The sequence below is a fragment of the Podarcis vaucheri genome, assembly GCF_965113315.1.
Source record: "Podarcis vaucheri genome assembly, chromosome: 2".
Classification (NCBI taxonomy): domain Eukaryota; kingdom Metazoa; phylum Chordata; class Lepidosauria; order Squamata; family Lacertidae; genus Podarcis; species Podarcis vaucheri.
Genome location: NC_138760.1, coordinates 111,168,082 through 111,186,136, shown reverse-complemented (window position 1 = coordinate 111,186,136; position 18,055 = coordinate 111,168,082). Strand labels below are relative to the sequence as shown.

The 18,055-nt window shown below is 47.9% G+C and overlaps 1 protein-coding gene across 3 annotated transcripts in view; it reads left to right on the top strand.

The window, feature by feature from the left end:
* LOC309524565 (laminin subunit beta-1-like) overlaps nt 1-18,055 on the top strand; it is a 76,384-nt gene that overhangs the window by 1,305 nt on the left and 57,024 nt on the right. For 2 of the 3 annotated variants that reach the window (XM_082209186.1, XM_082209184.1), the window contains exon 2: nt 11,680-11,732. In XM_082209186.1, the coding sequence (XP_082065312.1) occupies nt 11,693-11,732 (40 nt within the window). In that variant the 5' untranslated portion in view covers nt 11,680-11,692. Of the gene's footprint in view, nt 1-4,301; nt 4,419-11,679; nt 11,733-18,055 lie in introns of those variants that run through there. The other variant, XM_082209185.1, reaches the window with a different exon arrangement.

The following is an 18,055-nucleotide window of genomic DNA, read 5'->3' as shown; positions in this document are numbered from 1 at the left end:
CTATCTCTCTCTCTCTCTCTCTCTCTCTCTCTATATATATATATATATATATTGTTCATCACATTATAAAAGAGTAAAGGGGAAAAAAGACTTTTCGAAGCTGCCAAAGCAAATCTTGCCACTGCTAAAAGAGTCACTCTATCACAAGAAGACAGCAGAAAGTCAGTTCTTGCAACTCACACCAGTTGACTTTCCCCTTGAGGCGGATCTAACATTTTTAGTTGCAATCACAGAGAAGACAAGGCAAATAATAATAATAATAATAATAATAATAATAATAATAATAATAATAATAATAATAATAATGTGGCCTATTTTTCACCAAGCCACTGCTACAAGGACAAAGTCTCAGATCATAGTTTTAAAAATAAAACTAAAAAACCCTTCTAAAACTACAGTTTTCATTAGTTGCATTCTGAGCCAATTTAAAACAGTTCAAAGAGTAGGGCAATTATGTTTAATTTGTATAATTGATGGGAGTCACTGAATTTCATTTCTGTTGCTTCAGATTCTTTTTGTAGTGCAGAAACATGTGCAGCCCCCTACTTTGAGGTGGGCTTCTCGACTGGGACTACATGAAATCTCTGGCTCTACAACTCAGATCTGACAATTTGGGCCATGGATTATAAAAGGAGCTGCCCCTCCGCCCTTCGGCTTTTGATGTATTTTGTCTATGAAATCATTTGATATTTTTTTACCGGGTTAAGAGGATGAAGAGTTGAACTTAGGCACTCATCCATACTTGTCCTGAACTTTACTGCTGAATTGGAGCAATCGTCCATTTGGTTTTCCTGCAGATGGATGTTTGTTCCAGTTCAGCGCCAAAGAGCAGGTTTTCCTGGGGAAAGTGGCAAGGGCAAATGGAAAACCTCTCAGACTCATGCTTTCTAGGCAGAAGTGTGGCCAAGTCCCTAGTCTAGCAGCCTGAGTGTCTCGTGCTACGTGTGTAATGAAATTTCAGTTGTCTTGTGGGCCCTGGAAATAGGTTAACCATATCCTCGGAGTCTCCTGTTTGTAGGACAGAACCAGACACCAGACTTCTCTGGTATAAATTTCCCATTACAGTCATACCTCGGGTTACAGACGCTTCGGGTTACGCGTTTTCAGTTTATGGATGCGCCAAAACCCAGAAGTAGTGGAACAGGTTACTTCCGGGTTTTGGCACTCGCACATGCGCAGAAGCGCTAAATCACGCTTTGCATGCTTAGACGCGGTGCTGCGGGTTGCAAACACTACGGGTTTCAAACTTGCCTCTCGCATGGATCACGTTCGCAACCCGAGTGTCCACTGTATCTAGCTAGTGTAGGATCAACTTAACCCTTGGGGGGATACACTCCGTTTTGGGGGAGAAATGTAAAAATGCAGTGTCTGCAGTACAGTAATCAGCATGTCTCAGCTATCAAGATACCTGGCTCAGTGTACCCTAATAATTTTGGTATGTCCATGATTGAGTTGATCAGGACGTGTGCATTTTGTTGGAAGCTGCCCAGAGTGGCTGGGGAAACCCAGCCAGATGGGCGGGGTATAAATAATAAATGATGATGATGATGATGATGATGATGATGGAAGCCCAGCAGGGCAGGGAGTCTAGGCTGCTTGCATACCTTCACAGGTGAGCAGCAACAACTAATGAAAAGATAAAAGAACCTGAGACCCCCTCTCTTAGGTGTGGCCACCACTTAATTGCAGGCAGAGTATCATTAACGGGGGTGGGGGATAATCCTGTTGCCAGTGGTGTAGCGTGGGGGGTGCAGGGGGGGCCGGCCGCACCGGGCGCAACATCTGGGGGTTAGGGTTAGGGGGCGCAAATCCACAGGTTAGGGGCGCAAATTACTTGCCTTGCCCCGGGTGCTGACAACCCACGCTACGCCACTGCCTGTTGCTACACATTAATAAAAGGGCCTGTCCATTTAATTTCTGCTGGTGGAGCACATGATGATGCTGAGTACATCAGCTGGCTACCTGATCCCCAGGCATGCCCTCACATGGTGGAAATGCATAGCCCACACGACGGCTTGGCCTGCTCTCGGTGTTCATTGCCAAACCCCTGTTTTTGTCTTCAGGGGAGGCTAGGGTTCCTGGCTCTCTGGACTTTTGCCCCCATTCCAGGCTTTATACTCCCCATCCTCAGTGCAGAGCAGGAGGAATACCCCCTGGCAACCCAGTGCCAATGGAGAATATATCTTTAAAAAGCCCAGCTTCAGGAACAGCTCTGCTTTTCTGCCTGGAGAAGCCATTGATGAAGGCCGTAAAGGGGTAGGTGGGGGGTGGGAGCCACTGGCTGTTTCCCACCCTGCCCCCTCTGCGAAAGTGAAGCATCCCATCAAAGCCGAAGGGAGGCTGGGCAGGGAGAGTTGCTTAGAATGGGAGAGGATAAGCTATTCTTGGTGCTTTTATGAGAAAGCCTGGTGCAAGACACAACAAGTGAATTCCTGCCGGGCTGCTGCCAGGCTCCCTGGGAACGGACTGTGGCTGGGCAAGGCATGGGCTTGGCCACCTCTTTTGTCCCCACAGCTTCCAATTTCGGGCCAAGCCAGCTCTGTGTGCTCAGCTTTCTTTTCTCGGCAGCGGCCGCTACGGGCTCCCTTGGCTACCAGGCCGTGAACTCTTGTCCCAGCCAGGGGACCGGCAATCTGGGGTGTTGATCTTGTTTAGCATGCCGTTCAAATTGCAGTGAGCTTCTCTATGAACTAGGGATGGGTAAATCTGTCAACCTTCGTTTCCTCATTTTTTCCAGCCTTAAGCTCAGTTCTGCAAAACGCTTTGCTGTTTTGCTTTCAAAGGCCCCCGGGAAAATTCATTGGCATTCGAGTGCGAATTTATCCTGATATACTTGCCTGTGAAATTGTGCCTATTATACACATTTTTGCAAAGCAATTTCCCCTAGTTTTGTATGTATGCATTTTTATGCACATGTTGCCCCAGTCCATGCATTCCCCCCTGCCCCCCCCCCCGTGTATTCCTTGGCTAGACAGCTGCAAAATTTGGAGACATACAAATTTCAGAGGCTAAGGTTGTTTCAGTTCGCGAATTGTTTTGGAAACTGCAAATGAAGTAGGTTCTCCTTTAAATGCAAACCGAATCAAGTTTGACCCTCATTCTTACGCTGAGCAGACTGGAGCAGAAATGAGCAATGGGCACAATTCTAGCCACTCCTGATATCTGCACGTTTCCCTCAGCAGAGCTGTGGCAACTGGCAGGTGCAGTGAGAGACCAAACCCTCACCCAGAAAAAGTCAGATTTTAGACTAAAGTTACATATTGTTGTTGTTTAGTCGTTTAGTCGTGTCCGACTCTTTGTGACCCCATGGACCAGAGCACGCCAGGCCCTCCTGTCTTCCACTGCCTCCCACAGCTTGGTCAAACTCATGTTGGTAGCTTCGAGAACACTGTCCAACCATCTCGTCCTCTGTCGTCCCCTTCTCCTTGTGCCCTCTATCTTTCCCAACATCAGGGTCTTTTCCAGGGAATCTTCTCTTCTCATGAGGTGGCCAAAGTACTGGAGCCTCAGCTTCAGGATCTGTCCTTCTAGTGAGCACTCCACCCAAGATGGACAGGTCGTAGTGGAGAGTTTCAACCAAACGTGATCCACCTGGAGCAGGAACCGGCAAGCCACTCCAGTATCCCTGCCAAGAAAACTCCATGGGCAAAGACAACAGGCATATAAAAGCTACATATACACCACACATTTAAAGCACACCCACCTACCCCAAGAACCCTGGGAACCGTGTTTTGTTAAGGGCACTGGGAACTGTAGTTCTCTGAAGGGTAAACTACAGTTCTTGTGATTCTTTTTTTTTGCGGGGGGATGTATGGTGTGTGTGTGTGTGTGTGCACCTCCTGTAGCTAGCTTTCACCTCACAGACAACCATCTCCCCAAGGCAGGCGAGGCTGGACTGGGAGGGCTGCTGGGGCCTTGTATTTTGGTCTCCCCCCCCCCCGAGGAAGAACCCTCCAGCCTTTTTCACCCCTTCCAGCGAGCCGGCCCTGGGCCTGTGCTTGCAGCAGGGCAGGCTGTGTGTGCCGTGGAGCAGAAAGAATAGGCTGTGACAATTCCCGTAGCTTAGAGACCGTTAGTCCCTTTCAGAGTCCCGGCTCCATTTGAATAAAAATCAGTCTCCAGCCCCGCTTGCCCACACTGAGAGAGGAGGGGTTGGGGGAGAGCCGGGTTATTTTTACCCACCGCCAGTTAAGTTCGCACGGCCGGAGTTCTCACGCGGCTTGGACAGCGGCAGACTTGGGACTCTTGGTCGACGGGGCAGGAGCGGACTTTCTTGCAGGGCTGTGGGTGGGTCGGGGCGAGCGAGGGAGAGCGGAAGACATCGACCCGGCTTCTCGCTCCCCAGATCTCCCGTGCCCCTTATTTGCAGCAGCAGATGCGTCAGTACCTGAAGAGGCCAGGGCAGCCCCAGCCCCGAGGTGAGTATTATAAGGGCATCTCTGAGGAGCAGCTCGAGGAAGCTGGCTCTGCCGGGAGGATGGGGGCCGCTGTGTCCGCTTGAACAATATTCCCCCCCATCATATCTGCCTCCAGGGCAGGAGGAACGAGGTTTCTGCTGTCGAGGGTGTCACAGAGGTGATGGCTGTGTGCTTTCTACGTAACTCGAAAGGGTGTGTTTGTGTGTGTGGTGGAAATTTGGAACTATGTAGAGTTTGGTGTCGTGGAGTTCCTGAGTGTTTTTTTTCCACGAGCTGCAGGGAATTTTGGAGGTGGAAGTGGCGGGGTCTGTGTCTAGAGCAGCGGTTCCTAACCTTTTCTTTGGCCATGCCCCTCCCAAGCATCTCTAAAATCCTGGTGCCCCCCCTCCCCCGGTGACGTATAATTCTTGTTATTCAAAAAGTGAACTCCTATTCACGTGGAGGAAGCCTAAAAGGCCACTCATTGTTAATAACTCATTCTCGAATTGCCCCCCCTTAAAAATCAAATTGCCCCCCATGGGGCATGTGCCCCATGTTGGGAACCACAGGGCTAGAGGGACAACTTGCAGCTGCCCCCATCCCCCCAAAAAACCCTTTAAGTCCTCACAACTGTGTATACGTCATACATTCAAAGCACATGGTTTTCCCCTCCTGAGAACGGTGGTTTATCCCTTGCAGAGCTACGGTCCCCAGCGCCTCTAACAAACTACAGTTCCCGGGATTCTTGGTGCTTTAAATGTATGCTGCGTATGCGGCCTTACTCTTCGGTTGTCTCCTCATGATCCAACCTTCTTCTCACGTGATTTCTCTTCCCTCAACACTTGGACACACAACCGCCTTTTCCTTTGACTACTTCTGCGTCTGCCCAGCCCTGCAAACTCTTCTTCTACTTCTCACACGTAAAATTCCTGCTGAATTTGTTCCCCTGAGGGCACAAACAAACAAGCCCACATGACACAATTTGCAGGTGTCTTTATGTAAATCCGTACAGATTTTAAAATCATGTGTGGACCAGCAGTGAATTAGTCTGTACTGGGGTGGGGGTGGGGAGGAAACAACTACCCCAAAAAACTTGGCGCCCATCTGCACCACACATTTAAAGCACCATGACATCACTTTAAGTGGTCATGGCTTCCCCCAAAGAATCCTGGGAATTCTAAGGATGTTGAGGGTTTGTTAGGAGACCCCCATATAATAATGATAATAATGAAGCCTTATTTCACCAGGGAATCGTTTTGTCCGCGTCCCCAGGACCAAAGAAAGAGTAAAATAACACCAGGAAAGTTTCTTCTTTGGAGAAAAGGGTTTTATCTGTGCACAGAGACAGCCAGCAGAATATTTTCTGAAATCTGACTGCAAAGTAATACACATCAGCAAACTTTCTTATACCTGAAAGCATTCACCCATCTCCCAAGACCTCCCCCAAAGCTTCCCCAATCAGCTTGCAAGTTTTCACTTATTCCCTTTTAGGGCATATCCATATTGCTTGCTAAGCAGTCCCCTGTACGTGTGCCTTTTCTGCTTGCTTAAGCACTCCCTCCCCTCTCCTTCGTACACGTGTCTCTTTTGCTACCTAAGCATTCCCTTCGTGTCTTTCTTATTACTAAAGCAGGAAGCGCAAAGCAGGAAATGGCCCCATAGCCTGTCTGGTCAAATTTAGCTTGCAACTGTGGGTCTAGCTAGCTGCTTAACCACAATTTGCAGAAGTAAGTTTTGCAGAAACTCACTATGTGCAGAAAATATGAACATTAACCCATCACTCCCTACTCTTCTTATGAACAACCTAATACTTAGGTTCGTTCTGGGGTATGGGTCTATAATCTCTCATTAAAGCAATCACGCGGGGTCCCATCATCCTAGACATCATTCTCTGTAACATGTTTTGCATGCACTGCACCAAGCAGGGGATACAGAAGCAGAAAAGCAATAGAAGCATTATTGGGCCTGGCAGTGGGAGACACCAATCACTCTTTTACTAATAGGTTTCTTTTCCTGCATCACACAGACCCACCCATTCACCCTATGGACACGGAGGGGTGATGGATGGATCCATTGAGGCCAGAAGTGAGAATCTGGGAGGGTGGAAAGATTGTGGATGGTGGAACGGTTAAGTGGCAGTGGGAGGATCGGCAGTCCACTCGAGGCATCTGTTGGGGGCAGGGTGCATACTAGACATTTAGACTTATTGACAGAATGGGCTACGCTCATGCCAGCAAAAGAAAATGCACATCCATATGACAAGGGCGGTTGAGATAACTCCCACCCACCAACCAACCCCAAGAATGCCAGGGCTCCTCCCACCAATATTCAGGGGTCATTTCTGATATTCCTTTACTGCTGAGGGGCCCACTGATATTCGTATTCAATTATTTGCCGGGCCTCAGGGGTGCCTCTCCACCTTACTTCGGAAGCTCCTACCACGTGGAGCAGCCTGACACACAGGGTGACTATATCAAGGGGTTCTGGTCCCAATATCAAAAGTCCTGGTGGTGCCTCTAAATTGGCTGGAGAACAAATGTCTACGTTGGGGGCGCTGCCTGCGGGCGCCCCTCCCATCCAATTCTTCAGCCGTGCGTAGAGATATCAGCAAGGCGGTCGTCACTGGAGGGGATCTTCCGGATGCTGAGACACAGTCCAATCTGAAGCAGCTTTCTTCACTTGAATGTGGTAGACCCAAGGTGTGACGCCAGCGACCTTCACAGCTGTGGGTGTGGAGAGCAGATGGGCCCTTCCAGCACGGTTGCAGTGGTGCCTGGGACCAGTCTTATCCACACCTCGTCACCTGGCTCAAACTGGTCACGCAAGGAGTTCGAGCCTGGGTTGAGAGAGAAAATCTCGAGAGAGACACTGTACATAATTGTTCAATTCCACATCTTGAACAGGGATAGGTGAAAGCATGCACACATAAGGAACCGGTCTCCCAAACATCACTTCAAAAGGGTGACAAGTGAATACGTTTCAATGGGAGGCTACAGACTCTAAGCAAAGCCAAGGGCAACATGGACACCCAATTAGACCCTGTTTCTTGGGTCAGTTTGGACAACTGGTTTTTCAAAATCCTGTTCATCCTTTCCTCTTTTCCAGAACTTTGGGGCCTATATGCGGTACCCACCATCTTCCTTCTTCACTGGCAACAGTGGGGTGTTTCACTGTGATTGGCATTGTTTCAAGATTCCATGTTGAAGCAATCGCTTCAAATCCACCCACACTCCTTCAGCTGCCTGTCGTGGGATGGGGTACTGGTTTTTATCTTTCGCCCATAGTCCAGGGTCAACATCATGAAGCAGGCTAACAGGGAGGATTCCCTCCTCTTCTTTTACCATCATCAAGCACCAATGGTCTCTCAGGAGCATTTCTAAAGAAAACTCTCCTGCTGGTCCAGTTGTCATCATTACTTTCCTCATTGGTTGGAAGGAAATCTGGGCTTGTAATTTTGTTAACAAGTCTCGGCCCAAGAAAGGAATGGGACACTCTGGTATATACAAAAATTTGTGCTGGACTACTTGGCCACCTAGGCAGCAGGTAACAGACTGCAAAAACGGGGCCTTTTGTGATTTACCTGTGGCCCCAATTATATTAACCACTTGGTTTGTGGGTTTTGTTACAGGCACAGGTAAGACTGAGTGGGCAGCTCCCTTGTTCACCTTCTCCTACCTGTAATAAGGTAGCTGGGTTAAGGGCTGTGGTAACCTGAAACTTCAGGCGTGAATGTAATAACAGCATCTGGCACTTCCTCATTTTCGCTTGTGATAGGAATTAGGTGCCTTTCATGTCAAGTAAGGCTGGGACTGCTTGTGGAGTCACACAGATGGTGTCCTGTCCAAACGTGGATTTATCTGCCTTTGTGAGTAGGGTGGCCACTGCCACAATCGCTCTCATACAGGGGGGGGCAACCTCTGTTCTGTTGGGGTTAGCTTCTCTGACAAGTATGCGACAGGTTGCTGCCAATTTTCCAGTTTCTGCCATGAGACTCCCTTGGCTACCCCCTGGTCTTCATCTATGAACAGGTTAAAAGGCTTCTCGGGGTTTGGATGCCAAGCACTGGGGCTTGTTGTAATGCCACTTTGAGATCCTGAAAAGCCTGCTGCTGTTCCCTGCCCCATATAAAAGGATCCTTCTCTATTCCCCTAGTTGACTCATGCAGGGGCCAAGCAATGCTTCTGTAGTTAGCAGTGAGTCCAGGAGATATTGTACATCATCATAAGTGGGATTATAGGTTAAAAAAAATCCCTTCAAACAATTTTACGATCTTTGCTGGATTCTCCTCAAAAGAGGGGTTCTGATTTCTCCAATTACAAACATCTGCACTTGAAAAGGGTATATGCTGGACCGTGTAGGTCTGTGGTGCCTTCGCTTGTCCAGCTGGGACAGGGGCTGGTGGATCATAAACCCTCTGAAGGGGCATTACTCCGGCTGCCTGATCCTTCCTGGTTTTCTCATACTGTCTGTGAGACATAACTCTCTTCGCCGCCTGTCCCCACTTACGTTGCCATCTCTTCCTCTTTTCAGGGGTGCAGCATTCTGCTGCCTCAATTAACAAGGGGCTCACATCCAACTTCTTCCTCAAATGGCTTTACAAACTCCTTTAGTCTCTCTTTCTGTTTTTCTGTCCACATTTTCTTTCCTTGATTCATATCATCTAGTGTCTTCCTAAACTCTTCCTCATCTCTTCTTCCGTCTCACTATCCTCCTTCGCAGGTCCTCCTCCCCCTACACCAGCACCTCCCTGTGCTTCTTGATTTTGGCCTGGGGGGTTTGTTGGAGGGGCTGTCGGTGGAGTGTAAGGTGGTGGCTTAATCACTCCCCTCTCCTCATCTTCTGGGACTTCTAACACCAGAGGCTTCACTGTACAAATCCTGTTCTGTGTGTTGCTGTCACAGCAAGACTTTAGCCATGGTAGATTCTTTTCTACATTGGTCTTCCATGTAGAGATATAGGGGATCTGGTCTGGGTGGACATTTAATATATTTTGCCACAGGGGGTTGATTTGCCATAGGAGGTTGATTAATTGCAAATCAAAGCCACGCAGTTCCCTGGGTCGGCAAGTCCACCTCACATAAAGTTCTGAGTCTCTGTTTTTCAATTTGAATCCCCAAATCATCACTCTTCGTGGCTGTTTTCCAGTTATTTAAAAAGCATTCAGATACTCCGCTCCTAACAGGGTTTCAAAATTCTCTCACACTCCACATGCTACATATTGTCAGAAAATGCACAACCCTACAATCGCTCGGCCAAGGGGACACTAAGCCTTAGCCCTCATTCAACAATTCATCCACTGGAGTATCTGACACACAACATGCCAACAAAACACTCAATTCCCTCTGCCCCATTCCCTTTCCCAAACCTTACCAATTCCTTTCCTGGCGGCACTCTTACTGCACGACCAGTTCCTTTCCTGGTGGCACTCTACTGCTACCAGGTGAGGCTGATCAGGCCTCTGGCCCTTTCCCTCGGACCCCTAGCCCTTTCCTTCGGGCTTACCTTTTTCTTTCCGCTGCGGATTCCCTTCTTTCGGCCTCTTTTCTCCCTCGACCAGGTGTTTTCACTCCAGGACGGTGTGGCAATCTCCCCCTACAAACTGGCAGGGTGTGCACCGGAAATGCGAACGCCGATCTGAGCTGTTCACCTGTGGTCGAGCCTGGCTCTCCTCGGTCCTCTGGGGTGGGGCGATTCCCGGCCAATGCACCAAAAATATGAAGCCTTATTTCACCAGGGAATCGTTTTGTCCGCGTCCCCAGGACCAAAGAAAGAGTAAAATAACACCAGGAAAGTTTCTTCTTTGGAGAAAAGGGTTTTATCTGTGCACAGAGACAGCCAGCAGAATATTTTCTGAAATCTGACTGCAAAGTAATACACATCAGCAAACTTTCTTATACCTGAAAGCATTCACCCATCTCCCAAGACCTCCCCCAAAGCTTCCCCAATCAGCTTGCAAGTTTTCACTTATTCCCTTTTAGGGCATATCCATATTGCTTGCTAAGCAGTCCCCTGTACGTGTGCCTTTTCTGCTTGCTTAAGCACTCCCTCCCCTCTCCTTCGTACACGTGTCTCTTTTGCTACCTAAGCATTCCCTTCGTGTCTTTCTTATTACTAAAGCAGGAAGCGCAAAGCAGGAAATGGCCCCATAGCCTGTCTGGTCAAATTTAGCTTGCAACTGTGGGTCTAGCTAGCTGCTTAACCACAATTTGCAGAAGTAAGTTTTGCAGAAACTCACTATGTGCAGAAAATATGAACATTAACCCATCAATAATAATAATAATAATAATAATAATAATTTATTTATACCCCGCCCGTCTGGCAGGGCTTCCCCATCCACTCTGTGCGGCTTCCAACAAAATATTAAAATACAGTAATGCGTCAAACATTAAAAGCTTCCCTAAACATTACTTTCACATAAACAATAATTCCCTGGGAAGAGGGATTGACCGTTTAAGCCACTCTGAGAATGGTCGCTCTGTGAGGGGAAGGGGTGTGTGTCTCCCAATAACTCTCAACAGCGCCCTTAACAAACCACAGTTCCCAGAATTCTTTGTGGGGGAAGCCATGACTGTTGAAAGCGGTATGATACTGCATTAGATTTACAGTGCAGATGGGGCCCAGATTGGCAGATTGCCCCCCCCCCCGCCTGGATCAGGCCTCAAGGCCTGCTAGAAGATATTTCTCTGGGCCACTCTTAGCCCAGTTGGTGCCCTCCAGAAGTTTTGGACACTACAGCACCTGTCTTCCCCAAACGCTGCCTGTACTGTGGATGATGTTGTTCCAAACATCTGGAGGGGTACCAGCTTACGGGAAGGACTGCTTCTGAGCTCTGTGCCTCATACCCTAACCCCACTCATCCTATACTCAAGCCCAAGGGTCAGCAACCTTTTTCAGCCGTGGGCCGGTCCACCGTCCCTCAGACCATGTGGGGGGCTGGACTATATTTTGGGAGAAAAAAATGAACGAATCCCTATGTCCCACAAATAACCCAGAGATGCATTTTAAATAAAAGGACACATTCTACTCATGTAAAAACACACTGATTCCTGGACCGTCCGCAGGCCGGATTGAGAAGGTGATTGGGCCGCATCCGGCCCCCGGGTCTTAGGTTGCCTACCCCTGCTCAAGCCATTTGTACGCCTGATATTTCCCCCTCACGAATGAAGCCGTAGCCCTTCAGAGGTCCTTCCCACTAGTATGTAATATATCCACAATGTTTTTTGAGGGAGGCAGAAAGGGGACAACCCTGTTGAGCTACCTGTTTTCTTTTCTCTCTCTTCAGGTTGAAACTTCCCATGCTGCCCATGGCATTGCTTCTCTACTTGCTTCTGTGGGGTAAGTGCTCAGACTTGGGACACATCCCTGTGGGGATGGTTGTTGTTGTTGTTGTTGTTGTTGTTGTTGTTGTTGTTGTTATTCCTGGGTGTGTAACAGCTTGTCCACAGTTCTGCTTTGGCCCTTGCCTGGAAAGCACGGGTCTGAGTGGTTTTCCATTTGCCGCACCACCTTTCACCAGGAAAACCCTCTCTTTGCCACTGAATCAGAACAAAAGCCATTCCGCAGAAAACCAAATGGATATTTGTTGCGATTTGGCAGTAAAGATCAGCTTTTCCAGAGGAGAGCAGCGGGACAAGCGGAAGCGTGGGCAAGCCCTCAGTCTCTTTACATGCGGTTGCCTGCTAATCTGAAGGTGGTTTCAGTTCCATTGACTACATACTGAACAAGAGTACCACATTTCCAAATACAGTGGTACCTCTGGTTGTGAAGGCCGGAGGAGGCCCGTTCGCAACATGAAAAGAGTGCAACCCACAGCGGCTCATCTGCGCATGCACGGGTTGCAATTCACCGCTTCTGTGCATGTGCGTGATGTCATTTTGTGCTTCTGCACATACTCTGCGCATACAACCCACATACTTCTGGGTTGCCGCAGGACGTAACCTGAAAGAACGTAACATGAAGCGGACGTAACATGAGGTATGACTGTAAAGGGCTTTCCCACGCTCCTTATTTGCCTCTAAAGAAGGTTTTGTTTTTGCTGGGGCAATTTCTCCTTCCGCTGCAGCGCTACAATCCTGAATTCTGTGCACCTGCAGGACCCTGGGGGAGCCTAGTGTAGGCGGAGTAGTTAAGGGTATACCCGCACCATGCATTTAAAGCACATCAAGGCAGGTTTGTAACACAAAAGAATTGTTACGGGTGCTGGGAACTACAAGGAGGTCACTGTTCCTGATATTCTTTGGGGGAAGTTCTGTGTTCTAAACCTACGATGGATGTGTTTTAAATGCATGGTGTGCTCTGAGCCAGCTGGGATAGCTCAGTTGGTAGAGCATTAAACTCAGGGTGGTGGGTTTGAGCCCCATGTTCATAGAATCATAGAATCATAGAGTTGGAAGAGACCACAAGGGCCATCGAGTCCAACCCCCTGCCAAGCAGGAAACACCATCAGATCACTCCTGACATATGGTTGTCAAGCCTCTGCTTAAAGACCTCCAAAGTAGGAGACTCCACCACACTCCTTGGCAGCAAATTCCACTGTTGAACAGCTCTTACTGTCAGGAAGTTCTTCCTAATGTTTAGGTGGCATCTTCTTTCTTGTAGTTTGGATCCATTGCTCCGTGTCCGCTTCTCTGGAGCAGCAGAAAACAACCTTTCTCCCTCCTCTATGTGACATCCTTTTGTATATTTGAACATGGCTATCATATCACCCCTTAACCTCCTCTTCTCCAGGCTAAACATGCCCAGCTCCCTTAGCCGTTCTTCATAAGGCATCGTTTCCAGGCCTTTGACCATTTTGGTTGCCCTCCTCTGGACACGTTCCAGTTTGTCAGTGTCCTTCTTGAACTGTGGTGCCCAGAACTGGACACAGTACTCCAGGTGAGGTCTGACCAGAGCAGAATACAGTGGCACTATTACTTCCCTTGATCTAGATGCTATACTCCTATTGATGCAGCCCAGAATTGCAAAAGTTTGCAAAATGTTGGGCAAAGTTTCCTGCATTGCTGGGGGCTTTGACTAGATGACCATTGTGGTCCCTTCCCATGCTGGAGTTCTAAGATTCCATGTTTTTTCTTTTTTAAATAATTTTTATTAATAAACCAATCAAATCACATTAATTCCAAATTACAAAGCCAAATTTTAAATTTTTGTTGGGGGTACCCATATTTCTTGCTTCCTTGGATGGAAAGAAGTGTGTGTGTATGTATATATATGGAAAAAAAGCACTCTCTGACTTGTGTGTGGCTGGAAGGTAGCCCATTTTTAAAAGGTGAGAGTTGCTGCTGTTGCTCCTGTCCCCTTTTTCCTCTGGCCCTGCCCCAGCCACCACTGGTTCGTGGTCCCTGCAATGCTGTCCATCAGAGAATGCAGCCTTCAGCCTGAAAAAAGCAGGGGGGGGGACACACTGATTCATGCAATAGTAATACAGTGGTACCTCGGGTTAAGTACTTAATTTGTTCTGGAGGTCCGTTATTAACCTGAAACTGTTCTTAACCTGAAGCACCACTTTAGCTAATGGGGCCTCCTGCTGCCGTTGTGCCGTCGGAGCACGATTTCTGTTCTCATCCTGAAGCAAAGTTCTTAACCCGAGGTACTATTTCTGGGTTAGCAGAGTCTGTAACCTGAAGCGTATGTAACCCGAGGTACCACTGGAGTAACATCCTGTGTAATCCAAGCGGAGAAAAGTGGCTGGCTACGTTCTGAGTGACTGTCTGTGAACCCATCTTCAAATGCTTGTATCTAGTTCTTGCAAATGATATTCATTTATGTACCTCTGTGTTTCTGCCCCATGTATGTAAAGCTCTGTAAAGGGTAATAAAAATAAGAATAAGAATATCTTTATTACGGTATTTCCACCACCATCACCACCCTGCTTCTTTGTTAGAAACACCCGAAGCAAGTTACAAGAAAACATAAAATGACACTGTGATAAAATTTTTTAAAAAACATACAAAAGGCAGAACTAAAATTTGTATCCATGGCTGCGTACATGCTCCCATTTAAGCTGCATCCAGTGCGCTCCCAACGCTGGTTTATGGAATGCATGCATGACACTAACTATGATGCACATCTATCCTGTTTTTTTTAAGGAAATGCTATGTTTTGATCTGTCCTGTCCCTGCCCCCCAACCAGCTTCGGTCCAAATTGCAGGAGGGAGGCAGGGAGAGAAATGACCTGGCTTCATTTCAAGCCAGCAATGTGTACACAGCCTTATTTATAGATTTATATAGATATAGTAACATGGAGGTTGACAACTTAGAAAGAGTTTGGGAGGGGAGGCTTGAAAGTGGATTTTTCTGACTTGCTGTCTCCCCCAAACTCACACTGAAGCAAAAACCGTTCACAGTGGGGTAGGTGGAGACTAATAATAATAATAATAATAATAATAATAATTTTTATTTATACCCCGCCCTTCCCAGCCAAGGCCGGGCTCAGAGCGGCTTACAAGCTTACAAACGGGGCTCCAGAACGGATCCCATTCGCAACCAGAGGTACCACTGTATAACAAAAATACGAAGCTGAAAATGAATGAACTGCAGCTAAAACATTGTGTTCATTTTTCACATGGTCTAGTCCTTCCCCTGCCCACCCGACCCCCTAATATTCTTAAGAGGGTCTTTTCTCCAGTCTGCAGAGAGTAGCTGGAAGTGGGGAGGCAGAAAAAGGTTCTCCTTTCCTTCCCCTCTGCAGTTTTAATTTGAATTATTATTATTATTATTAATAATAATAATAATAATAATAATAATAATAATAATAATATCTTTATTGTCATTGCCCCCTTCGGGGACAACGAAATTACTTGACTGCTCCATAAAAACATTAATTAAACAATACAGTATAATACAGCAAGGGAGATTAGATGACTTTCAAAGTCTGGGCTTCCCATTCAGGGCCAAGATCGCTCTGGAGAAGAAGCTGTTCTTAAGACGGCTCGTTCTTGTCTTCATCGTCCTGTATCTCCGTCCCGACGGCAAGAGCTCGAAGAGACAGTGACCAGGATGCGATGGATCTTTTACTATGTCCAGTGCCTTCCTATGGCACCTTGTGGCATAAATCTGCTCTAAGGTGGAGAGTGGGCAGCCAACAATGCTCTCTGCTGCCTTAACAACCCTGCACAACCCCATCCTGTCCTGGGCAGTACAGCTTCCGTACCACACACATAAGCCATAAGTGAGCACGCTCTCAATGGCACAGTGATAGAAGGCAAGCAGCAGTTTCTGCGGAAGATGGTTTTTCCTTAGTATTCAAGGTACTGTGCTCAGAGCTCAGAAACTGCTTGCGCTAATGAAATTCCCTGTTGCAAAATGCGCCTGGAACAATGGGAGTTTCGAACACTGTTTACTTGCCCTCCCCCCAAAAAATATTTTATTCAAGTTGGCACCCCTGCCAGGGTGTGTTTATTCTGTAGAGACACCAAGTTTTTCATGTGCCATATAGGCTTTCTTGACTGACTGTGACTGGCATGTGCATATTCTCTGCCAGTGTTTGGTGAGGGCCTGCATGTGGCAGCATGCCTAGACGCGTGCTGTGCACAAGTCATGCCGGAAGGCCTGTCCTGAACGAGACACATCAGGGCCTGGTAGGAACAAGGCAAGGCCGAACCTGCACCAGCTCGGCAACAAAAGATACTTTCTACCTACTGCAGTCTCCGCTCCACACCTCCCTGTAGCGACCTGTGCCCAGAAATATTCCCCAAAGCCATGCGCGAGTGATGGTGGTATAACTCCTATTGATCAGTGACTAATTTCCAAAAAAGCTTGGGTTCAAAGCTTCCTTAAAGCCCTATTCATGATCCCAGATGCATGATGTCAGATTGTGGTTAACACGTGGCAGAGGCACTCTGCATGTGTTGAGGCAAATTATTTTCAATTGCTTTCTATGTTGCAGGGCTAAGTCATGCTGGTAGTACCTGAACTCATGCCCTTCTACAAGCTTCCTTGATCATCTATCTATCATCTATCTATCTATCTATCTATCTATGTGGTGCCAGTGTGGTGTAGTGGTTAAGACCGGTAGTCATGTAATCTGGGGAACCGGGTTCGCGTGCCCGCTCCTCCACATGCAGCTGCTGGGTGACCTTGGGCTAGTCACACTTCTCTGAAGTCTCTCAGCCTCACTCACCTCACAGTGTTTGTTGTGGAAGAGGAGAAAGGAGATTGTTAGCCGCTTTGAGACTCCTTAGGGTAGTGATAAAACTCTTCTTCTTCTATCTATCTACCAACCTATCTATCTATCATCTATCTATCATCTCCCACCTTATCTCACAATCCAATATCTCTCTCTAGGAGCTTAAGATGATGAGGTATTCTTCAGTAATATTCGTCTTAATAATGCAGTTTATCTATAACACTCAAGAGCAGCTCAGAAGAACAGGATACTCCGTTTAGTCCCAAGATTTGATGTCATTAGCAGAGTTTCACTCTGGGACATGTAAAGCAATAAACTGAAAAGGCAGCAATTGAACATGTGCAGAGTGCCTTCCCCTCCTTAGTCACAGCTAGCTCCATGGTAGCCAGCGTTTTTTAACTAGGCTGTTCAGCACTGAAGTTCATGTGCAGAAACGAAATGGGGGACACGTTTCACATCAGCGTTGTTATCAGCAGAAATCTCCCCTGCTTAATATTTACACATATCTATGAACGAGCAGAAAGGCATTCGACGGCAGGAAGTGTGGCTTGCAGGCAGTCTTGAAACACACCCCGACAGACACACACATACACCTTGTGTCTTTTTAAAGAAATCAACTACACGGTGTGCCCAGGTGAGGCTGCTTTGGAATGCTTCCAGGACATGCCTTTGGCTGGACAGCCATATTTTGTGGTTAATCATTGGCAGGAGTTGTGGGTAGGAGAAGGGGCAGCGCTTGCTGGACTGAACCGGATATGCAGCATGCGGAGGGCAGCCGCACCCTGCTGGAACGTGTGCATGAGAATATAAACATAAGGAGAGGCCTGCGGGGTCAGGCCAAAGGCCCACCTCGCCGGCTATCCTGATATCACAGCAGCAAACCAGAGGTCTATGGCTAGTGGCCATTTTGGCTAGTGGCCATGGGTAGTCTTACCCTCCATGTTTGTTGACATGGGGTGGGCAAAGGCCTGTCCTCCAGAGCTCCTCTGGCTTGGGGGACTGCTTTACACATGACCAAAGCTGGCCCAAGACATTTTGGTGCCTGAAGGAAGGACATACAGCACACACACACAGGTCAGACTGGTAATTGAAGCTTCCTTCAACACTGGTAAAAGAACAACAGCTTCCCCCACACCTGAGGCAGCAGGCAGCAAAATTGGCACCGGGCAGGCTAGCTAGGGACGCAGGTGGCGCTGTGGGTTAAACCACAGAGCCTAGGACTTGCCGATCAGAAGGTCGGTGGTTCAAATCCCTGCGATGGGGTGAGCTCCCATTGCTTGGTCCCTGCTCCTGCTAACCTAGCAGTTCGAAAGCACATCAAAGTGCAAGTAGATAAATAGGTACCACTCCGGCGGGAAGGTAAACGGCATTTCTGTGCGCTGCTCTGGTTCGCCAGAAGTGGCTTAGTCATGCTGGCCACATGACCCAGAAGCTGTACGACGGCTCCCTCGGCCAATAAAGCGAGATGAGCGCCGCAACCCCAGAGTCGGCCACAACTGGACCTAATGGTCAGGGGTCCCTTTACCTTTACCTA